Source organism: Myotis nattereri, assembly GCF_964212035.1.
Source record: "Myotis nattereri genome assembly, chromosome: 20".
In the NCBI taxonomy this organism is placed as follows: domain Eukaryota; kingdom Metazoa; phylum Chordata; class Mammalia; order Chiroptera; family Vespertilionidae; genus Myotis; species Myotis nattereri.
In genome coordinates this window covers 254739-278469 of record NC_138096.1, presented here as the reverse complement: position 1 = coordinate 278469, position 23731 = coordinate 254739, and the positions used below count along the sequence as shown (strand labels likewise).

Here is a 23731-nt window from a genome sequence, read left to right as displayed (position 1 = left end):
TGGCACCTCCTCTGGAAGCCGCCAGGCCTCCCCGCACGACTGACACGTCCATCTCCCTGCTCCAAAGGCACATTGTCTGGTCGGTGTCCCCTGGCCGGGGCTCCCTGCAGCCGGGCCGTGGCCGCCCAGCTCTGTCCCGGAACCAGCACAGCACCGCCACTCAGACTGGGGTTCCAGACATGCTGGCTAAATATAGAGCTTCATAAAACCAAACGTGAAAATCCTGAGGCGTCTAATTAATGTGGGCCATCGCGTAACTGCTGCCGGAGCAGGGAACCAGAGCACCCCAGCCCCCCTCCAGGAGACGCATGGACAGGACGCACTCTGGAATCTTGTGAATGGCGCTTCCTCTCCCCACAGGACACGGTGACAGCTGATGGGCAGGAGGGGAGGAGGGGCGGGTGCCCAACCAAGGGAGGGTTACCCCAAATCCTCCTAGCCACCCAAGTTGCATTTCCCCCTCACTCAGCCCCTCCCTGCTGTCCTCCATCTAAGGCGGCGGTTCTCAACCTGTGGGTTGCGACCCCTTTGGGGGTCGAACGACCCTTTCACAGGGGTCGCCTAAGACCATCGGAAAACACATATATAATTACATATTGTTTTTGTGATTGATCACTATGCTTTAATTACGTTCAATGTGTCACAATGAAAATACATCCTGCATATCAGATATTTACATGATGATTCATAACAGTAGCAAAATTAAGTTATGAAGTAACAACGAAGTAATTTTATGGTTGGGGGTCCCCACAACATGAGGAGCTGTATGAAAGGGTCGCGGCATTAGGAAGGTTGAGAACCACTGAGCTAAGGAGACGAGTGCAGACCCGTACGCACACGTACAGAGGACATCACTCACCACTTCACAAATGCAAGGGAGAACCCACACACACTCCCCCAACACACACACACACACACACACACACACACACACACACACACACACTGCTGTTCCCATCATCCCCTCCCCTCCCACATCGGATCAGCCAGTCTTCTCCAGGCACAGGACACCGGGCTGCTGGTGGCTGAAATTCTATCCTGGGATCCCAGTGACATCATTCCCTCAGGGTCAGTGGGGAAGGGGAGGAGGAGAGGAGCTGGGGGTGGGGTGGAGCGAAGAGGCCAAGAGACTGAGGCTGCAGACATGGCTCTGAAGCCCATTGTGTGCATGTGTGTACAACACTCTTGGGGGGCGAGGGGGGGAGAGGGAACTGGGGGCCTAAACTCCTGGCATCAGGAGTACCCATTGCTCAGATCCGTTCCCAAGGCCATTGCCCAAACAGGGAGGCAGGCAGTGCTGGGGTACAAGGCCAGCCTGCGGGAGCAAGCTGGGTCCCAGTCTTACCACAGTGAGCCCAAGGCTTTGGTCTTCAAGAGAATGGACTCTGCATCTCACTTCTGATGAGGCTCTGGGAGCATAGGGTCCGTGGAGATGGGTTTGGACCCACGCTTAGAAAGAGGGTTCTGATAGAGCGAGAGCTGGGTCCGTTTGGGGATAAGCCTGGGGTCTCGTTCAGTGCCGGGCACTTGGAAGATGCTCAGGAAATATTTACTGAATGGATGGTGCAGGGTTAGAACTGTCCACAGAGGCCAGGTGGCCACTGACCCGTGTGTGGCTGAAGGGCGCCTGTGGCACTGTTGGCGTGGCCTCGAGGGCCTTTTCTCTTCAGCTCTGAGGACCCCGGATTCTGGGACCTCTGTTGAAGAAAGGTGACCTTCCGAGGGGGCTGGAGCTGGGCGGGCAGCGGGCATCTTCCTCAAGGGCACATCGCCCAGCACCTTTGGCCGCGTCTGCTCCATCAACCTGCCGCCAAATATGCTCGTCGGCTTGGTAACGAGAGCATGTCTGCATCCCGTTCTTGGAAATCCTTATTCGAGGCTCCTGGACCCCAGTGCAGAATGGTCTGCGACTGGCTGGCCATCTGTTCAGTGGTGCGATGCCACCTCACTCCCCCGGGCACTGCTCAGAGGTGGGCGCCCAGGAGGACCCCCAGTGGGCGGGGGTGGGGGAGAGTGCTGGCTGTCTTCGGGGGAGGAGGTGGAGTGGGCGTGGGTCCTGGCTGCAGCTGCTCCCAGGCTGCGTCCCTAGCTCTGATGGGGATGAATAATTGATGGTGACTAATGGATCATTGCTCCGGGGTGAAATATTCAGCCGGGACCGTGGCGGGTGTGTGTCACCAGATGTTTCATGCTGCCCTCTCGGTCGGCGTGGGACTCCTGGGTTTCCCTGGCTCGCAGAGCCATGGAGGGGGTCGGCGGAAAAAAAAAAAAAAAGAAGGAAATCGTACCCTTTGGGGCCACATGGTGGACCTGGACAGAATTATGCTAAGTGAAATAAGCCAATCAGATAAAGACGAATACCATATGATTTCACTCATATGGGAACTATAATAAACAAAATTAACAAATAAAATAGAGGGGGCAGGGGGGCAAGAATGGGTCAGTGGGGGGGGGGTAGGAGGACATATGTAATATTTTCAACAATAAAGATTAAAAAAACAGAATAGAAACAGATTCATGGACAGCAGACTGGCAGCTGTGAGAGGGGAGGAGGCTTGGGATTAAAGGAAGGGATTAAACAAACAAAAAACACCTCATTGATATAGGCAACAGTTTGGTGATTGCCAAAGGGCTGGGGGCTGGGGGAGGTGAAAGAGGGAATAAATGGTGGTGGAAGGAGACTTGACTTAGGGTGGTGAACACACACACACACACACACACACACACCCATGGAGGGGGTTACTTCCCCAAGGAGAAGTGGGTTTTGTGCAGGGGGTCTGGGGGGGTAGCCTTCTCGGGTTGTACTTTGCAGGGGGGGGGCAGGGGCCCACAGTTCTTAATTCTTGGCACTGGACTTGCCTGCTTTGGGGGGTGTCTACACTGCCCACCATTCAGAACATTGGTGGACCCCCAGGAAGGGTCGCTGGGCAAATAAAGATCCAGCATGCAGCCCTGGGGTGTCTGGGAGGGGCACGCGGGATGCTGATGGCGGACGGAGCAGGAACCCCGCTCTCCTAGGAGGCGCCCTGCCCCCTGGGCACGTAGAACCGCCCTGCAGAGTGGCCTTATGTGCAGCGGAAGGATGCTCAGAGGGGTGCACTGATTCGCCTAAGGCCACACAGCCCGTGGGTCCAGGGAGAGACGGAGATGGGGGAGGGCGGGGAAAAGAAACTAGAGGGGAAGAGCCTCCCGCTCCCTGCAGGGTTCCCTGGGCCTGGAAGGAGAACGACCCTGTTTGGATGAACCAAGAGGCCTGGAGTAGGACTCTCAGGCTCACGGGCCACAGTCACAGCCTGACACTGTCCTCTCTCCCACCATCACAGGTTCCCCCAGGCTCGGAGCTCTGGGCAGTTTCCCGCTTCTGCCCACCCGCTCCCCACACCGGGCCCCGGGCCGTTTGATCGAGCCAGGCTGCTCCCACTGCAGCCCAGCCTTCCTGCAAGCCATGTATCTGGAATATGCCTGTGCTCTCAACGTTTCAAAATGCTGGAGAGAGATGCGAGTCACTGACCACAGTCAGACTCCGGGGCCTGAGGTCCTGAACTCCTATCGCCCACCAGCCACGCTCTCCACCCCCCCCCCCCGCACCCGCCCCACCAGGCCATGCATGTCCAACGACCTCCAGAGGACAGTCCTAGGCACTCAGGTTCATAGCACTGGTGAGCTCCCACCTCATTTTACAGAGTATGAAGGGGTCCCAGAGAGAGGAGGTGGCCTGGCCACGGTCTAAGGCCGTAAAGGGTGTAAATAACTTTCACAACCCTCGCCCATGTCTCTGGAAAGTCAGTGGCATGGGCTGCTGGGTGTGTGTGTGGGGGGGGTGGGGGGGGCTCTGTCCGTGGTGCTGCAATTCAATCCAGGCTTAGCTTTCCTCAGTCTGTCGGTGGCCGTCGCTGTCCACGGTGCTGAAATCCGGCCTTAGCGGTTTCTGTCTTGTTGGGGACGACTCTGTCCGTGGTGCTGAAACCCGCCCTCCGCGCCGGTATAGAGGGGGCGGGGTGGGTTTGTGCGCTCTCCGTGGTGCTGAAAGTCAGGCCTCCTGTGTGGGCTGTGCTGGGTTCTGTCCGCAGTGCTGAACCCCGGTCCTGAGCACCATGGTTTGATTTCTAAGCATTGTTGGGGCCTTCAGTGCCATGGCGGGTTCAGAGAAAGGAGGTGGAGACGGAATCCAAGGGGACACATGGGGAAATGCCCAAGTGCATGGGGAAGGCGTTGTGCACCATCCCAATCCATCACCTCTTCTCATTACCTTGGGCTGAGCATGGCCACCTGATTCAAAGGGGAAACTTTCTAAGGAAGAAGGGATGGGAAGAGAAGGCCAAGACAATTGGGGGGATATGTGGACAACAGCAGACTCTTTAGAAGGTGTGGGTGGATTTGAAAGGCCCTACCAAGAGGCATTATTCTCCTCCTCTCCCCCCGGCACTGTGATACACTCACGGCATTCCAGTAAACCATGACAACTGTGTACAGCCAACTCTCCCCAGCATGTCTACACCCACATTAACCCTGGGGTGGAGGGAATCTTGGTGGCCAACATATCCTTTCCTCATACCTCCCCTGTCCCTGACTTTCCTTCTCCCTGAAGGAAGTCTTAGCACCTGTTCGGTTTTCTCTCACAGCCGTCTAACCATGTGTACAGTTCAGAAATCCTCTTTGTATCCCCTGAAGTCCTTCATGCTATAGGTCAATTCTACTGCCTTTCTGAATTGTGAGTATTTTTATGATGTGGAGTATGTTTCACAGAGGAAGTGGGGAGCAGGGTTCCATTGGACCTTGTGTAATCTGCAGGCAGACACATGCACAAGAGCAATATTCCCCCCCACCACCACACACACACATACACCTACATCCACACAGAGCCTGTGACCATGGGTAACAACAAGTCACAAAGGATCCTTGAGAGGGGCCTCTGATCCATCCCCCATCTCTAGAGATAGGACTGCTGTGGGAAGAAGGCCTCATGGGCTGCCAATCCCACACCCTCCAAGAGCCGACCTCCAGCCCTTGTTTCAGGGTTTGAAACACAAAGCGCCTTGGCCTTCCTCAGCCCCCAAACCCAGCCTCCGCAGCAATCACATTGCCAACCACGAATACACTTCTCAGAAGCCATGTTGATATTACAGCAGGACGAGAGAGCAAAGGTGTCATTGGCTCGATTTGATTGAGTATGACAATTGCACAGTTGGCCACATGTGTCACCAAGAGATGTGAACTGGGGATAGTTTATGCTCAAAAACTCATTTCCAAGAGGACTGACATCTTCTAGACAGCGCTGACATCAGTGGCACAGCGAGGAGAAAAATGCAGGGACGAAGGTCATCCACCCACCCCAGCCGGCCTCTGGAAGCTTGCTCTGCCTTGCTGGGCCATCTATTTGACACGCTCTGTCCACCCCTCCAACCGCCTGCCCAACGTCACTGTCCCACAAGCAGGAAGGTGCCGCCTAATGTCCCCCCAAGCCCTGCTTGCTTCAGTTCTGGACCACTGCTCCAGGGATGCTGTGCAGTGACAGCAGCCGGCTCCACCTGCCAGGCCCACTCCTCCATGTGTGGCTCAGAGGGCCAAGGTCCCCTTGCTCTCCGTCTTTCCCTGCTCCCTGGAGTGACCGAGGAGCCTTCTCAGACCTGTTCCTAAATCCATTTCTTATCTCCCCAGGGGAAGAACTTTGAAAGCCTCGAAGACTTTTCTGGGACCCTGAGAAGGAACTGCCAGGACTTGCTGGTCAAATCTCGCTTTACAGAGGAAGGAACGAGGGGAGGTGGCAAGCTCAAGGTCAGCTGGAGGTGATGTCAGCCCCCAGATCCTGCCTCCCAACTCAGAGCTCATCCCAGAGCCCACCCTGCCAGGTGTTCTGTCCTACAGGTGTGCCCTCCACACACTCGTGCCAGTGTCAGGCGTGCCCTGACACCCGTGAGAAGGCCCAGGAGTGTCTGTGCCCTGACCCCATCGACCATGAATTATGGTGGCCACCCACCCGCTATTCCCACTCAGCCAGTGACCCCCTGTCAACCCTTTGAGCACTGAGCAGCTTTTACTTCACCCCAATTATCATCATTGTAATTAAATAATCAATTGTGTGATCCTTTTGCTTAATGTCTTGCTTCCTTCAGACTATTAGGGTCATGAGGGCAGGGACTGTGTTTGCTCTCTTTGTCACCACTGTAGCCTGGCAGAGAGTGTTTGCTCGTGAATTCTTGTTGCATAAATGAATGAATGAATGAGTGGGGGGCTGACCAGTGTGACCCAGTGAGAGGCTGCAAGGCCAGGGGTCCCAGCCACTCGTCCTGGCTCCAACACTGGGGACAGGGAACTGGCAGAACTTGGGACACAGGTGGAACCTGTCACCATGGGGAAATCTCAGGCAGCCCTTGCTTCAAGCGAGCGCTTCATGTCAGCGAGAGGGTTTATCAGCCCAGATACTGTCTTACATGCCTTTCTCTCCCCCTCCTCTCACCCACGACCTCTGTCACTAGGACAGGGACCAGTCCCGGACCCACTGTCTCGTTCAGCTTCCCACCATGCCTCCTGCTCTGAGCTCCACAGCCCGCCAATGCCGCCTCCAGAACGCGCTTGCCGCAGGTCGCAGCCAAGCAACTTCGCCTGCGTTCGCTCCTGATCACAGATGGCGGCTGCAACGGTTTGGGGTCTAAAGTTTGCAAGCAGACCACACGACTGCCATGCTGGAAATTCCTGGGGGCTCCCAGGGGCCCATGGACCACCCTTTGAGAATCATGGTCCTCGGGCATCTCATGTCACCACCGAAGAGCCAGATCCCACCTGCTGTCCCAGCGATGCCTGTGGGGCCTAGGCCTGGGGTGCTGGCCTCTCCCGCCTGCCCGCCCCAGGCCTGCAGAGCTCACTGTGGACACCCGGGGGGAAGCCCCATCCCCTGCAGTGATGAGCACCTGGCTCTGTCACCGTCTTGGCCCCGGGGCAGCCCTGCTGTCCCCCCCCCCCACCACCACCACCAGTGGCCCTGAGAAGCCCAGACCTCAGCCGGGCTGTGACTGCAGGCCAGATCTGGCTGCTCCCCGGCCTCCGGCAGCAGCCGCAGCTCCCAGCATCCAGGAGCTAATCCAATTTCTCGGCTGCGTTTTCCCTTTGCCTCCTGCAGCGCCAGGATTGATGAGGAACCAGGGCAGCTTATTAATGCGACGAGAGTCGAACTGGGAGAGGCAGCGTCCCCACTCCCCACCCTCCTCCCCTCCATTAGCTCCACGCTTCCCGCCGGCACCAGTCCTACCCAGCCAGCCTGTGCTTCCTGGGGCACCGCTAACTTACTGTGGTTCACAGCTGTGAGGTGACGTCAGCCCCCAGGTGCTTCCCCAGGCCCCAGAGCCTGTCCCCTAGGTTCTCGCCCATCCTCTGAATGCTCCGCAGGCAGGCAGCAGATGAACCCTCTCTCAGGCGGAAACAAGAGACCCCATGGAGACCCTCTCCTGACCTTACAACAGCCGGGTACCCCCCCTTTTTTTCCTGCCCGACTTACAATTGGGGGGCTGCTTGGTGGCACGAAACCTCTGCGGTTCAGGGGCCGGTATCCTATGCTGCCAGCGGGCAGTCCGGGAGGGGCCTGGAATTCAGCCCACCCCTCCATCTGTGTCCTGACATTGAACGGTGGACGCTTGCTGGAGTTCAGGCCTCTTTAGGGGAAGCCGGCAGCCAGGCGCTCCCTGCAGTCCAGGCTCACAGGGACCGGTCAGGGCCCTCTTGGCCTCCCTCACTCGGGCCACTGCCCTGGACTGTCAGTTCCTGGGACGAAAAGGGTTGCAGGGGCCGACGCTTCACAGAAGTTAAGCTTTGGCAAGAGGCAGCTCGTGAGGCATAAAGAAGGGCCTGACGCTCAGAAGGGTGAGGTGCTGGGGAGCCACCAAGGAAGCTGGGGCGGCTCTTCCCCCCGAATCTTTAAGAAAATCGGGTGGAAAGTGCTCCCCCATCTGCGGACCCAACGAGGCCTGGCCAGTGGGCAGGGGCGGGGCCTACTTTACAGGAGTTGATTCCTTTCACCCTCCCCCCAAAACAACCCGCGTCACAGACAGGGATTTTGTCCCCATTCTGCAGATGGGAAGACTGAGAAAGACGGAATAACTGGCCCAAATCAGGGTGAGTGGCAGAACCAGACGGAAGCCAGGCAGGCAGTCCAGCTATAGTCACCCGACTGCTTCGCAGGAAAAATATCTCTGACTTGACTTTTCTCCAATGAAGCCTTGCTCCTCCCAGGCTCCCTGTGACTGAATCCAGGCCTCTCTGCTCCCTGCCAGCGGGAAGATGCCGCTGGCTGTACCTGTCCAGCAGCCAAATCACAGTTCTCCTTGGCTGTGAGGTATCGGTACCTGTTTTGCAGGTGAAATTCTCCAGACCTGGTCAGATGACCCCATTCTATGCTCTCAACACATCCTGCATGCCTTCCTAACACCTGTCACAGTTATGAGGCGTTCTTTAAATATGTATATATATATATTTTAATTGATTTTAGAGAGGAGGGGATAGGGAGAGAGAGATAGAAACATCAATGATGACAGAATCGTTGATCAGCTGCCTCCTGCACATCCCACACAGGGGATCCAGCCCACAACTCGGGCATGTGCCTGACCGGGAATCGAACCCTGACCTCCTGGTTCACAGGTCGACGCTCAACCACTGAGCCACGCCATCCAGGCTCTACTTTTAAAGAGCATCGCTGTCACCTGGGCTTCCGTGTTCTCTGGCTCGAGGAGAGCAAACCCAGCTCCAGCTAGAACCTGGGACAGGAAAGCCCAAACTCCAAGTTCTGGAAGGACCGGAAGCATTTCTGCTCCCTCACGGCCTTGACTACCTGAGGACACTCCGGTCCAGGGCCGGCTGACCTCCACTGAGCTCCCACCATTTCCCCACGCTCACCATCCTGCCCACACCCACTCCCAGGCCTCCTACGACCCCTCCATCGACTCTCTCTCCAAGAGGCTGCACAGACTGGGTGCAGAGAGAGGACGTCATCCAGAGAAAGGAGAGGGCCTGGGCTGGTGGGAGTGGGCTCCGGGAGGGCACCAGCGAGGCTTCTCCAGCGGTCCTCACCCCCCCCTCCCCCAGGTCCTTGCAGCCCTGTCCCAGCCGCCTGGAAGCTGCCTGAGGGGGAGGTCAGAGGCACCCAGACCTGGCTCCGGAAAGGGTCTCCCTGCCCCTGACGTGCTTTCGACGCGTCCACACTCTGCCCGGGAGAAAGCCAGTACCAGCCAGAGAGGAGCGGCTGCCAGCTTGTCTGTGGGGTAAGAGTCACATTTATAAACACCAACACTGCTCCCACCCGGGGTCCTGGGTCCTGGTCTGTGGGTACCAGGACCATCAGGCTGCAAAGAGGATTGTGTTGGCATCATCACCCCCTCTGCCCGCCCTCCCCACCCTCCCCCCCACATAAAGTTGCCCGAAAAGCTCCTAGAACAAGGCTGACTCACAAGAGCAGCCTGGGGACCAGGACCAGGGCCAGGGGAGGCTGGAGGTGGAGCACTTCTCTCTGGCCTCCCCCCCCAACTTTCCAGCAGCCCCCCAGCTCCTCCTTGGGCAAGACAGGAAGGGGAGGGGTGAGCGTCAAGCCTGAGAGGTCCCCAGAAAAAGCCAGGCCCCAAGGGGCTTCCTAGATGAGGCTGGAGTCCTGTCCAAGAGCCAGGTGGGCAAAGGCAGGCAGGTGGCAGACAGAGGCCAGGAATGAGGGTGCAGGCAGCGCTGGTCCTGCCCAGGGGCCCATGGAGGAGGTGGGGCTGGACTCCCTGGGCCTGGCCACAGAGGCCTGGTTGGGCCCCTGACGCTGACTCACCCCCCAGTCCCGGCACAGGCTGCAGCTGGCAGTGCCCGCCAGGCCACTGCCCGCCAGGACTCAGGCCAGGCCAGCAGGTCCCACTGCATCAGAACGGCCCTGCCCTTCAAACCCGGCCCTCGGGCCTGGCCTTGGGGCACTGGGCATGGCTCTCCTTTGCAGCTCGTCCTGCAGCCTGGAGGCTGGGCTCAGACCTGAGCAGCGGAGACAGCAGTGGGGCTGAGGGCTGCCCTGCCCCTCACGGTCACCCCTCTGAAGCAGTGCCCGGTCACCAGGGCTGGACGGTCCAGTTGGGGACGACCTAGACCACACGGGGCAGCACCGGGAGGAGGGGAGCGGGAAACCTCCATCTCCCGTCAGACCCTCGCCCACAGGCCTGTCTTTCTGGGCACCCGGACCCTGAGGCGTTCCCATCCTCATGCCCCCGTGGGCCCTGCCCTCACCCTGCTCTCCCTTCCTCTTGCTGGCCTGCGAGCACCCACTTCTCTCCCTAACTGGGAGGGGGTGCTGCCAAGGGGAGAGGGGGCTCTGGCAGCCCCCACATACCGGGGGCTGGGGTGTCCCAGAGGCACCTGCAGGATGTGGGGGGGACAAGGGGGGAGGATGGGGGAGGGGACCTGGGTTCAAGGGCTGGAAGCGTAAGTGATGTCTTTTCCGTTAAAAACCCTGTGCCTTGAAATAGGGGCGAGGGAAGAGCAGGGGAGGGGGCAACGGGAAAGGTCAGGTAGGAGCCTAAGAGGGCGGGTGGGAGCCAAGCCCCGGGGGAGGCGCTGGCGCGGACAGGACGCCCTCGTCCTGCTGAGTCATGAGATTTGCGGAGAGGAGGGGGGGCCGCATCTCCCCAAGTCCCTGTCCCAGCGCCTCCCGACCCCACCGTGTTCCCACCCTCACCAGGACCCAGGGCCTCTGCTTCCTGGGGCCCCCTCCCCCCTCCCCCCACGACGGGACCAGGTCCCCAAGTTTGAGGCGGGGGCGCCCTGCGCTGCGGCGCATCCTGGGAGCCGGTGGAGTCTGCGTGCCGCCCCCCCCCCCGCCCTGAACCCGCAGAGCAGCCGGGTCCCCAAAACGAGCCTCGCGTCCGGACGCGTCCAAACTCCCCTCGCCCACAACTTCCCACCACCCAGCGCGCAGGGTCCCAGCGCGCCCGGGGCTGGGCAGAGCCCGCGGGAGGAGAAAGTTCGGGGCCGGGGTGCCCCGCGGGCGGGGGGCGTACTCACCGGAGCGGCCGCAGCAGCAGGAGAGACCCCGGCCCCGCGCGAGGGCGAAGTGGGGGGCGGGCGGCGAGGACGCGCTGGCCCAGCCCCGGCCCAGTCCCCGCGCCGGCCCGGCCCCAACTCGGCCAAGAGGCTCTGCCGCAGACTCGCGGAGCGGTGCCCGCGGAGCAGGGAGGGAGGAGGGAGCGGGAGGAGGGACCAGGGAGGAGGAGGAGGAGGGAGGGGCGGGCGCAGGGGGAGGGGGAGGGAGGAGCGGAGGGCGGTGCGCGCTGCGGCGCAGGGCGGGGCTGGAGGGGGCGGGCAGCAGGCGGAGGGAAGAGGAGGGAGAGCAAAGGGCGGGGAGGGGGAGGGGGAGGAGGGGGGCTGCACCCACCCTGCCCACCCTTCGCAGCCCCCCACCCCCACCCCGTAGTGCAGCCCAGGCTCCCGGCGCCCGGCCTCCTGCTGAAGGTCAGGAGAGTCAGGCCTCGTGGCCCATTCCGGCCGCGTTACCGGGAGCCCCTCCCCCACAGCCACTGCGATCTGAGCCCCTCCCCTCCCCTCCCCTCCCCCAGGACACCTCCCCCACAGGTGTCGCCTGGAGGAAGAGGGGATCCTGGGAGGGGACGGGGAGGGAGAGAGGGAGCTCGCGTTGGTTAAAGACCAGGGTTTCCACACGCGCGAGTTTCTTCATGCTGACATGTCCTTTATTTTATTTTATTATTTTTTAAATGTTTTTATTGATTCAGAGAGGAAGGGAGAGGGAGAGAGAGATAGAAACATCAATGATGAGAGTCATTGATCGATTGCCTCCTGCACGCTCCCCACTGGGGGTCAACCCGGGACCCTCAGTCCTCCGGCCGACGCTCTATCCACTCACCCACACCGGCTGGCGTTGGCATGTCCCTTTAAAGTGGGAAGTTTGCAGTGAGGATTGTGGCTGTGGGAAGGGCCTAGGGGGGGGGGGCTGCACAGACAACCTGGGGCCCTTCCTGGGAGGAGGGGCGGGCCAGCCCTTCCCGGCAGCACAATTGGAGAATCCGCTTTAGTCTGGGAGCCAATCTTTATAACAGCAAAACCCTGGGGTAGAGGCAGCGGAGGGTGTTTTTCCCGTCACTTTGCCAGTAGCACCAGGTGGAACCGGGAGGCCATCCATCAGGCGGCCTCAGAGCACCTGCGGGCAGTGGCTGCCACCTCCCGGCTGTCAGGAGCTGCGACGACCGACCTCGGGGAGTCCTGGGGGAGGCAGGCGGTACCCACAGCCCTGAGGCCTGGAGGTCAGCCCCCCCGCCCGCCCTCCCTCGCCCCTGCCCCGTGCAGCGCAGCCTGGGCAAGGGCAGAGGAGGTAGAGGGAGTCCGTCTGTCAGTCTGCCTGTCATCGTGACTGAGATGGGACACCAGGCCCCGCTCTTTGCCAGGCGATCTCAGGACTGTGGCTTGACCAGACCAGCTGCTGTACCCCGGTCTCTCCTTCCTGCTCCCCACACGGACAGTGAATCTGCAGGACGCAGAGCCAGAAAGGGCCGCAGCCTCCTGGCAGGGAGCCAGGAGCCCAGCCGAGCGCGCTGGCCGGCTGGCTGCCCGCCACTCCACCGGCAGCCTGTTCCCAACCAGCTCACCGGGAACTGACGGGCGGAGGAAGGCAGCCTGCCTGCCAGCCAGGAGTCAGCGCTGCCATCAATTTGGTTCCGTGAAAAATGTGGTGTCCCCGGCTACTGCCTCAATGTTCTTTTAATTTGTCGGGACCGGGAGCGGCTCCGTGATAGACCTAATCAGGAGCTCAGCAATCCTCCTGCTTATTCCCCCAGGCCTCGGGCAACAGAAAAAGGAAGATCGATGAGGCCCAGAAATCAGGATTTTAAAAGATACCCAGGTGATTCTCATGTGCAGCCAAGGTTGCGAACCACTGCTCTAGGCCATTGTCTCGCTGGCCCCTAGCACCTGCGCTTCAAACTCCGGCCTTGACTCCACCCCCCACCCCCCCTCCTCTGCTCTCACCGCGGGCCCCATGGTCCCCGCGGGACTCAGACTCCTTGGGCTGTGGCCCCAGCCTCCCCTGCCTGGGCTGTGAGTGCAAATCTGGAACAAAGGCTCTTAAACTTCAGCCTCATTCATGTGGCCAGCCGTCACCCATCAGGTCAATAAAACCCCTACCTCCTCCTGGGATGCTGCCTGCCAGGTGTCGGCCAGGGGAGGGGCCTGCTGCTCATCTGGACCAGCTCAGAGATTGAGGCAACCAGTCACCTGAGGGAGGTGCATGGGAACCTGAGAGAGAGTGCCAACTCCACCTGGCAGGAAGCCGGGAATTCCCTGCCCCAGCCTCCAGGTCGGCAGCAAAGAGCAAGGCGCGGGGGGGGGGGGGGGGCAGGGGGGGGGGCCGGTATTCCTAAACGCACCGAAGGCTGCCCACACGCACCCCCCCTAGGTGTACCGGTTAGTCATGCGGATTAACTGGTTCGTCATGTGGATTAATTGTTAACTGGTTAGTCATGCAGATTAGCTGTTGACCAGTTAGTCATGCAGATTGTTAACCGGTTAATAATTCGGATTTTGTAATCGACGAAAACACGATAATTTTAAGAGAAACATCAAAAGTGCTTTAGTCAAAGTAATTCCATCGCTAGCACTTTTCTTCAAAATAAAAGTAATGAATTGAAACTTCCCGCAAAATGCTCTTTTTTTGGCATGAAATTTGACATTTTTAAGCGTAAAAATATCTATGATTGCTAACACCTTCAGCAAATTTGACGTATGGAGTTTTGAAGCTTGTCAATACAACACAATAGCATCCATATCAAATCGCATCTATGTCAACATACCTATGACTCCATCTATTGGAAAGAATCCGCATTAACGGTTCACCTGGTGAATGGCCTAAGCGAGACAAACCCCAAGGGGCAGGAAGATCCATGGCTCTTGCGGGGACTCATGGTGCCCTCTGGTGGCCACGCCTGGAGTGGCAGCCAGAGTTGCCTTCAGCCATAGCTCCGGGAGGCTCCCCGGAAATAAGTTCCAGACCAGCCTCTATCCAGGCACACCCCCATCTCCGCCCCTCCCCAAACGGCCTCCTTTCTGGAAGCAGGTCCCACCCAAAGCTGTTTCCTCTTGCGCCTGAGGAATATATGGGGGGGGGGGGGCAGTGGAGTGGGATGGGAATGAGATGGAGTCAGGCTGGGCAGGCCAGTGACGCTGTGCGACAGGGCACTGTGAGGGGGACACGTAAGGCATTTTGTCCTGTGACTATGGTCACTGAAGCTGGAGACGGCCACTAGATTTCTCTAGAAAACAAGGGCCTCACAACCTGGGCCACAAAAAAAGCAAGTGACCTACTGGTGGCTGTGGCCCCAAGCCACACTGCCCACTGTGTCTGGGAACGAGAGGAGAGTGTGGGCAGGGAGAGGCATGAAGCCGGCTCCCCAGCACGGGGACCCCATGTGCTCGGGTCGGGTCGAAAGCCAGAGCCTGCAACAAGGAGCCAGCCCAGCCCTGGGGAGGGGCTCCCCTAGAACAAGGGGGAGCTCAGGTCAGTCTCCTCTCCTCTGGTTGCAGAGCCCCCTCTCTAGCACCGGCCACCTCTTCAGTGAAAGGGATCCTGGCCACGTGACCATCTACTAGCAGCATTAAAAGAGCAGAATCCCGTCTGCTGGAAGTGGCTGAATCCATGGCTGGGACGGCTCCAGGAGCTCCAAGCATCTCTTGGGAGCCTCAAGGCCTTGCCAGCACCGGACCCGGGGCTTCCCCTCCCTCCGAACCAGCTCACTTCTTCTGAGGAATCACCCTGGCCCGGGCCCGCCCAGCACCCGCCGCCTCCTCTCGTCTCACCTGTTCCGTGGTATTTGTTCCGAGCTCTGCAACAGTCCATCTTCTATAGTGACTGCTTTAATTATTACATAAGCCAATGAAATGAGTGCAAGAATTTTTATAAGTTTTTATTTCAGAGAAGGAAGGAAGAGGGAGAGAGAGAAACATCAATGATGAGAGAACCATTGCGCGGCTGCCTCCTGCACGCCCCCCACTGGAGGTAGAGCCTGCAATCGGGCATGTGCCCTTGACCGGGAATCGAACTGTGAATCCGTGACCTCCTGGTTCATAGGTCAATGCTCAACCACTGAGCAACACCAGCCGGGCTACACGTCTTTTTCATCCTTGGTCACCCTTCCTCTCCCAAGCCTGGGCAAAAGGGGCTTGCATTGTCTGTGTTCCTACTAGAACTACGGAAAAGTACTGGCAAGGGCAGGCTTGTAACCAGGGATGTTTGCCAGGAGCTCGGTTTCCTTGGGAAGAGGGGGTGTCTTTGGCACTTGCTTTAAATAGAGCAAGGAACTTTGTTCCCTCAGAAAAGCAATTTTTAAATTTCTCTACTTTCCCGTCCGAGGGAACAAAGGACAGGCCTTTTGCTTCACTCACCTGGACAGATCACGTGTCTGCCCATCCTGCCCCAGTGCAGGACACACCCACGCCCGTCACACCAGCCCCGCATCCTGGTACAGGGGCCCAGAACGAACAGGGGCGGCTCGGCTCCTGCTGGCTTCACCTGGAGATCAAAGTGTGGCTGCGTTCGCCTGCAGCCACGGGAGCGGGCACCGCTGTTCCGTAAGGAAGGGAAACACACGCTTTACAGACCGACCCCTTAAGCTTTGGAAATGGGTCTACAACAGTTTTCCTTGATGGAAGTTCCTCCTTGAGACAATGTTTTGTTCGGGCGGCTCTTTCCCCGTAACCCCCCCACCCCCACCCCCATCTAGGGAAGCGGAGGCTTAAGGGCCGGGCAAGGCTGTGAGGCCCCGTGCTGCGCTCCGGGATCTTCACTGTGTCCTCAGCTCTGCTCCCCAACATGGGGTTTCGAGTCCGAGATCCACAATCTCAGCATCCTCCCCTCTCGCCTTTCTCGGCTCCGCGTGGCAGGACGAAGCGGGGACTCGGTTCTACCGGCTTCCCCGCAGGAGGCCGCGCTGGCTCGAACCTCGAGACAGAAGCCTCCTGGGAAGCTGGAAGGAAGGAAGGTGCCAGCAGCCGGCCTCCCACAGCCCGTCGGCGACTCCCTCAGGCCGGAGGCTGCGTGAGAAATGCCCGGAGTCTGACTCGGACGCTGGGCCGGGCCCGCGCCCACCAGGTTCTTTACCCGACGACCCTGGGCACAGGCTCCTCACCGCCGCTCCCCTCCGAGCTGAGGACCGACAGGGAAAGGCAGCCGTGTTTGCTCTCGTTCCCGTGTTCAGGCGTTTCTGTGGGACACAGCCTGGCTTCACAGTGAACCCGCAACACACGGTGTTCGGGAACAGCCCTCTGCAGTCCTGGGCACCCCAGGCGCCGGCTGAAGGCAGTGCCCTGAGCTAGAAACGGCCACGAGAGAGAGTCTGCGGGCTCGGGGTCGGGCAGAGTGACCTTCAGCATCAGAGACCCGTGTCTCTCACTCCTGCTTTCCCCTTGTCAGCGAGGCAGACCCCCCACCCCCAACACAGGTGCTTCTGGCCGGGACTGGGTACAACCCACAGGTGAACAAGAGCTGGTGGGCGGGAGCGGGCGCCAGGTGGGCAGACGCTCTCTGCAGCACAGCTTCCTCAGTATCCCTCTCGTCCCAACGCCGCGGGCAGCAGGCATCCTGCCCCAGGGCCGGGGCGCTAAGGATGTGGACATTTAAAAAGGCCAAATCGCAGTATCCAGACGGCACCTGGAGCGTTCTGTCTGTGGGCCCATCACCCGTCAGACCAGGCGACACCCTGCTTCCAAGCCCTTAGGTTTCCTGACACGGCACCCAGTTCCCAACGAGAGGCCACTCCTGCACGGAGCACGGATTCCGAGTCTGGGAGCGACCTGCCCGCTCTGAGGAAGCAGGCGTCAGACACCGTCCCCATCCTGACGCTTGGGGGGCTGGGATGGGGCCATGGCCCTGAGTGTGAGCAGCACCGCCCACGGCCGCTGCGGCCCAGCTGGGCAGAGGCCAGCGCACGTGCCCCAGGCGGAGTGAGAAGGGCGGCGGTCTGGTGGCTCCCGCAGAACCAAGCACTCATCCACAAAGCCACCGCCTCGCGTGATACCAGCTGCGAAAAGGGGGCGGGAGCGGCCGGAGACAGCCACGCTGGGCAGCCCTCAGCACTCTTTCTAGGTCACCAGCTCGTCGGGGACGCCGGTCCGACACCGGGACCGACACGGGCCAACCAGCCACACGCTCAACACCAGCACACTGTTCGGAAGTTTGTTTTAATTCCAGCCACTGAAACAACATGGAAGTTATTGCTCAGATAAATAAACCTAGTCTACGAGGAAAAGAAAAGCGGATAAAGAAACAAACAAAACCCCAAAGTGAAACTCAAGTTCCCAATATGGTAACAGTAAACGGAGAACTCCTCCCACGAGGATTTACTGGAATTTCTGTGCCTCTGGGCACGAGACGGAGCTGGGCTCGAGGCGGGGATCCGGCAGCGCGCAGGGTGCTGTGCGTGAGAAGGGGCGAGCGCCCGAGCCTTCGGTGGGTGGGAACCCGCCACACAGCCAGCACGTCACCCGACAACCACAAACGGCTCTTAAGGAAAAAATACAAAAGGTGTCAAAAATTTTTTTAGTTTTTTTTCTTTTTTCCAAAGAGTTCTGGAAAACGATCCATTCGGAATAGAAATAGCACCGAGTACAGGCTGGTGTGACCCAGTCCTGTGGCTTTGCTGAGGAGCAGCCGCGGTCCCTCCGGGGAGTCCGGAGTGACACGGGGCGGGCTCATTTCCGGCTCGGCGCGGCCGTCCCCGCGCAGCGCGCGCAGACGTAGTCCTCCCTCGCCGCCGTCTCTGGGGAGACACCGACACAGACCTGATGGAACCACTGGTTGCAGCTGCCATCACACTGGACCCAGTCCACCTGGTTACAAAGAGCAGGGAGACGGGTGTTCAGAGGAGAACGGGCGCGTCCGGCAGGCCCCTCAGAGCGGCCGCCCCACCACGGGGACAGCAGCGAAGCCGCCGCGTCAGAGCCACTCTTCGGTCGTGGCTGCCTGGGGCCGCGGCGCCATCCGCACCCCCCACCTGCCGGGCGCCAGGGCGGCGATGCTGGAGGAGCAGGAAGAGGAAGGAGGGAAGAGAAGAGTTTCTTCAGGAAAAGGGAGGAGAGCCAGGAGCGCTGGAGAGAGCAGATCACTCAGAGCAGAGCAGGCAGCAGGAGAGACAGACCGCGGGCCGCGGTGCGGAGCTAAGGGGCAGCGCGTCCTCCAGGCCAAGCCGCACTGACCTCGTCTCCCTCCGGCTGCAGGCAGCTCCCCGCCGGGCAGATGGCGTCCTCGTCCTCAGAGTCCTCCTGCTCCGACGAGGAGGGGTCCGAGGGCAGGGAGTGGGTGTCGGCGGCGCAGACGGGCGCGTGGCCGCGCTCGCTCTCTAACTGGAAAGTGTCCGTGTCCTGGGGCGGGCCCAGTCTGATCCTCTTCCTCCCGGGCGCCCATGCTTTCCGCACCCGGCCCCAGCGCTCGCCGGCGAGGCCGTCTCTCTCGGGGCGGCGCTTCAGCTTCCTCTCCAGGCTGCTGCTTCCCTCTCGCTTCGCCCGGCAGCAGTCGCTCTGGGGGGACAAGCAACCTCCGCTCAGCCTCCCGTCTGCCCACAACGGACGCCAGCGAGGCCGAGGGTTCGCCGCGAGAACCCCAGGAGCCCCATCAACCCGAGAAACACTGCGCCCGGACCCCCACGTCACCCCTTCCCGGGCCCCGCAGGACGGCAGCCTCCTGCTCGTGCCTCAGATCAGACACGCCTGACCCCCGGGTGACCCACCCGCATGGGCGGTGGGCACTGCCTCCCTCCTTCCTTCAGTGGCAGCCGGAGGCGGGACTGAGTGCAGAGCCTGTCCCTGGCCCCGGCTCCGAGGGAGCCAGCCAGCACCCCCTCCTCTAAGGACGGGCCTCCACCCGCAGACGCACAGGGGCACACGGCCGCAACCAAAGCCGCCACAGGTACCGCAGCAGCAGCAGCCTCTGCTCAGGAGACTCCCCGATCCCACCGCATTCCAGGCCGAGGGTTATGGGTCAGTGAGCCCAGGACAGGGGGACGCAGCCCCTGAACCAGGCCAGGCCAGTGTCCCCCTCGTTTGGTCAGCACTCCACACGGACCCGTCTCACCCGTCCCCCACCAGCTGCCTCGCAAGGTTAGAGGAGCGAAGCAGGTGTTAAACAGTGACTCGGAGAATATCTGAGTTTTGAAGGTTCTCTCACTAGGCCTTCCCACTAGGACTGCACTCGTCTCTACTGTGTGTCTTACAGGAGAAAAATAACCTGCTTCCAGCTCCTTTACATGGAAATGGTAGAAGCACCTTTTGTGAAAAGAAAAAAATCCAGAGACTCGAGCAGGACCAGACCCGGGCAGGGAGCCCAGGGGGTGCAAGGCAGCCCTGCTCCCTGCAGACACCTGCCCTCCCAGGCGAGAGGCACCTCTGTCCACTGGCTGCACCACGCCCCCAGCCACTCACCTTCTCGCCGCCGGGTCTGCCGGGGGAGCTGCGGCCCGTCTGCTGGGCAGGGCTGGGCTTCGCGAGCAACGTCTGGTAAAGCTCCTGGATCTCAGGAAGGGTTACCTGGAGCAGCTGCGCCTCCATCAGCAGCTCGCTCACTTCTGGGCTCACACCTGCCACAGAGCAGACAGGTCACCATGTGGACGGCCACGGGGTCACCCACAGCCAGACCGTGGCACGGCAGAGGGACCCGCCAGCCACCACCCTGTCCTTGAAGTGACCTTCACCGGAAGCCCAGCCTCGCCTAACGCGCCTGAAGCAGTGAGCACAACTGAGCTGAGTCTCCCGATGGCCAGGGACGCACCGACTCCACAGCGACCCTGCTCACTCCGCTACTCTAACGCAGCCTGACGGACAGCACACAGCCCCCGGCGCGGGCACCGTGACCCAGGCACAGCTTCCGCGGGCTCCCGGGCGGCTGCACAGGCAGAGAGGAGAGGAGGCAGCTCCCTGCGGCTCGTCGCCCGATCCCCCGTCTCCTAAGGAAGGAGGAGCCCGAGCCCACGGCCTCTGAGGAAAGGCTGCCTTGATTCTCCCTGGGAGGGCTTCCGCCTCCCCCCGAAGGGATGGCTCGGGGACCTCCTGCCTCCTGGCTGGAAACATTCACACTGGCTCCTCCTACTTGCCAACGCCCGGTCCCCTCTCCCACTGCGACATGGCCTGCTGCGCCCCAGCCTCCAACAAGCATGACACACGCACCGTGCAGGGGAATGCAGCTCCATCCCGCCGAGGAGGGAGCCTGCAGAGACGAGCGCCTGCTGTCCTGTTCGCCGGGCTCGGAGGACACGGTGCCGGGAGGCTGAGGCGCCTAAGGGAGGAAGCAGGCGGAGTCAGGCCAGCCGGGGTCTGAAACGCCTCCCTCCAGGGCCGCAGGCAGGCAGGCAGGCACCGGCCACGTCTCTGCCCCCAAATCAGAAAATTAACAGTCGTGTCCTCCCCTCGACTAGCAACCACGGCCCTGGCAGAGCCTGCGCACAGGGACATGTGTCCCCCCCGCGGGCTGCCCACAGCCACCTCGCATCTGGGCCACGAAAGTGTAACCCATCGCTTGCTAAGTGCCAGGCACTGGATTTCAAACGCCTGGACAGAAACGTAAAAAATGAGAAACACAAGGACCAACTTTCTGTCCTCCTCTCTGGCCTGCTGACCTCTGAACTCACAGGATGTTCACGGCCTGTGTCCCTCGATCTCGAGGGCACCGGGACCTCCTGCCGGCCGGCCGGTTCACCCGGGGGAGGAGGCTGCCTCCGGTGGCACCTCGAGTCTCCACCTGCGGCATTTTCCAGGGACATGGGGACTCGGCCAGCATGGTGGTCAGAACGCTGGCTTTCACAGGAAGCTCAGACGGTGTGAGACCCAGGCCTCTCCCCTGGTCCCCGGGCCCTTCACCCTGTTCTTCCTCCCAGAACAGCAGGCAGAGAGCCAGGACCAGTTCTACTCAGCGTGTCAGAGAAGAACAGGGAGAAAATAAGTAAATATATATATATATATACATGCACACACGTGCCAGGCATGTACCTGGGCCCTACACACGCACGGAAACATCGTGTGCACCTGCTCCAGAGACAGGCTGGCCATTGGAGCTGAGAAAACACGCCACGTGGAGACACAGCCCCAGAGGTGGGGGCCCAGGCAAGGTGGGCGCTGTGCCAGGGACGGCCATGCACCAGAACCAGCAACACCGGAGCACAGGCTCCATCGGGAAAAACCTGCAGAGGATCCGCTCCCACAGCCAGCAAGAAGCTCGGCTCACCTTGCTGGTCTCGGACGCCGGTCCTGCCGCGGCCGGCCACCTGCTGTGGCACATCCCGGGGCCTGTGCGCGCCTGCACGGGCGTGAGGCTCCCGGACGCCAGCAGCTGCTGGGCCCTGTGCTGCCAGCTCACCGTCCTCTCGATCATGTAGCGCAGGGCGTCGCCCTCGGGCAGGCGCACGCGGAGGCGCTGCAGGGAGGCCAGCAGTGGCAGGATCTTCTCCAGGGGAGGCTTCTCCGAGCGCCGGCAGAGGGGGCACAGCCAGACGCGGGGGCCGGGCGAGGCGCCGGGCACCGCCACGCAGCCCGTGTGGAAGGCGTCCCGGCAGAGCTCGCACTGGACCATCGGGGCGGCCGGGGCCTTCTGGCACAGGCACACCTTCGTCTCCGCCTCCTGGCCGGGCGCCAGCAGCTTCCCCTCGTTGGCCAGGCGGAGGGTCTGCAGGGCCTCCATCTCCCGGAGGCGGGCTTCCCCCAGGGCCGCCATCTGAAAGGCAGTAACCAGAGGACAGTGTCACGCGTGTGAAGTGCGGGGAACACCGTGCCCGCCTGCAGGCGGCAGTGAGAGACGGGCTGGCACGCGCCTGCACTGGATGTGAGCAAACTCTCTGCATGCGCCACCCGAGAGTCTAACTTCCTGCCCCGTCTCCCACAGAAGGGCCTGCTCTGCACACGCTCGGTGCACGGACTCCTGAGGTCTCCGTCGGCTTTCAGCCCAGTCGCTGCCAGCTGCCACATGACCATTGGCCATGTCTCCTGTCTGCAACACTGGCCAGGTATGCGCTGGATCCAGCAGGCCCGGGCCCCTCGTGAAGGGTCCGTGACGGGTGATGGGTAAAGATGGGGCACAGACACAGTGAGACATTGCTCAGCCGTAAGGAGAAGGAAACCCAGCCGTTTGCTACATGGAGGGACCTGAGGGCATCGGGTAGTGACACCGTCAGAGAGACGAGTCGTCCATCTCACTTTCACATGGAATCCAGACGCCCCAAGCGCAGACACAGAGAGCAGAGTGGTGGGTGCCAGAGGCAGGTGGCGAGTGGGCACTGTGGGTGCAGGGGGTCAAAAGGCCCGGGCGTCCAGCTTTAACCGAGGCCAGTCCTGGGGCAGCACCCAGGGTGGTGGCTGCACTGAGGATGGGACAGGCGCAGAGGCCAGCAGACCCTAAGCTTCTTATTAAAAGTCTCCGTGTGGTGAGGTGTTCAGACTGTGTGATCATTCCCAACACAGATACCCACTCGCGCTCTGTGCACCCGAAACTAAAGCCATGCTGCATGTCAATTGTACTTCAATTAAAAAGTGTCTTTCAAGCGCCCAAATCACACTCCTCTGCCCTGAAACTGTGCTCACTGAACACGGCCACACCTGGCCTCGTCCTGAGACGGCCCCGCGGGCACCCAGCCCGCCCTCGGGCCTTTCTCTCCGTCAGGTCGTCAGCACCCAGCACCCCCGCCCCCCAGATCTGCTGGCCTCTGCATCTCCCATGGGACGCTTTCACTCTCCACCGGTCCCAGGAAGCCTTTCTGCTGGCCCTCCCCACAGGCGTGCGCGTCGGGGGGGGGGGGGGGGGCGGGGGGGCGGGGCGGGGGGGACGCACCGCGGCGGCCGTCTCCTTGCTCTCGGCCAGGGCCCGCTCCAGGTCGCTCAGGCTCTCCAGCCGGCCGCTCCGCTTCTTCCCGCTGGGCCAGGGCTCCTTCAGCTTCCTTGGCTTCCGCTTTGACCCCCAAAGGCCGACGTCGCAGCGAGGACACAGCACCTGACGGGGGGGCAGCACAAGCTCGTCCGCGGGCTCCAGACTCGGCCACGAGCCCAGGAGCCCGCGTGGTGGGGGGACCCACGTTTCTGGCCACCCAGCGTTTTATCTGTGACAAGCGGCCCTGACCGAGGAGGGAAGACAGGGACGAAGGGAGAAAGAGGCAAATCTCGCCAAGCATGGCCCCTGGTTCCAGGCACAGACGTGACCAGCCTCAGGCCACGAAAACAGAGTGAGCGACCGCCCTCCACGGGGCGCGCCTGGTCCGCTCACCGTCTGCAGGCGGGAAGGGGCCATCTCAACACAACAGGGGGGGGGGGACGGGACGACGGGACGGACGGACGACGACTTCAAAGACAAAGAGCCCTTCCCTCCCCAGACACCGAGCACCCTCCTCGCGACGCCACAACCACCGGGCCCTGACGTCGCTCGAAGCTCAGGAGCAGCTCCCTGCTCTACTGAACAGCAGCGCGTGCAGCACAGACGAGACGGGTCCGTGGAGCCTGTGTGGGAAGCGGGGGGCTGCCTGCGCCCGCGAGCCCGGGAGCCAGGTGAGCGGCGGCCGCTGCCCTTACCTCCAGGAGCGAGTACGGGGAGTTCTCCATCAAGAATGTGTTGGCAGCACATTCCTTCCAGGCCTGGACCTCCGCTACGAGGGACTCCAGCCGTGGCAGGGGGCTCAGGTGCACGGGGATGCAGCGGCCTCGCGTGACCAGCTCCACCAGCGTGTCCAGCACGGGCACACGCCCTCCGGCCTGATCA

At 61.0% G+C, this 23731-nt stretch overlaps 2 protein-coding genes across 2 annotated transcripts in view; both read right to left on the bottom strand.

The window, feature by feature from the left end:
* The window catches only part of SYT2 (synaptotagmin 2), a 37298-nt gene extending 26129 nt beyond the window's left edge, over window positions 1-11169 (bottom strand). Inside the window, exon 1 of the mRNA XM_081114416.1 lies at window positions 11011-11169. The gene's annotated coding sequence lies outside the window, so the exon portion shown is untranslated. The remainder of the gene's footprint in view (window positions 1-11010) is intronic.
* A 5999-nt stretch (window positions 11170-17168) lies between these two features.
* KDM5B (lysine demethylase 5B) overlaps window positions 17169-23731 on the bottom strand; it is a 34244-nt gene continuing 27681 nt past the window's right edge. Inside the window, exons 21-27 of the mRNA XM_081114545.1 lie at window positions 23545-23724; window positions 22814-22972; window positions 21218-21703; window positions 20164-20272; window positions 19423-19577; window positions 18202-18522; window positions 17169-17835 (exon numbers count right to left, since the gene is read on the bottom strand). Coding sequence (XP_080970671.1) covers window positions 17698-17835; window positions 18202-18522; window positions 19423-19577; window positions 20164-20272; window positions 21218-21703; window positions 22814-22972; window positions 23545-23724 — 1548 coding nt within the window. The 3' untranslated portion in view covers window positions 17169-17697. The remainder of the gene's footprint in view (window positions 17836-18201; window positions 18523-19422; window positions 19578-20163; window positions 20273-21217; window positions 21704-22813; window positions 22973-23544; window positions 23725-23731) is intronic.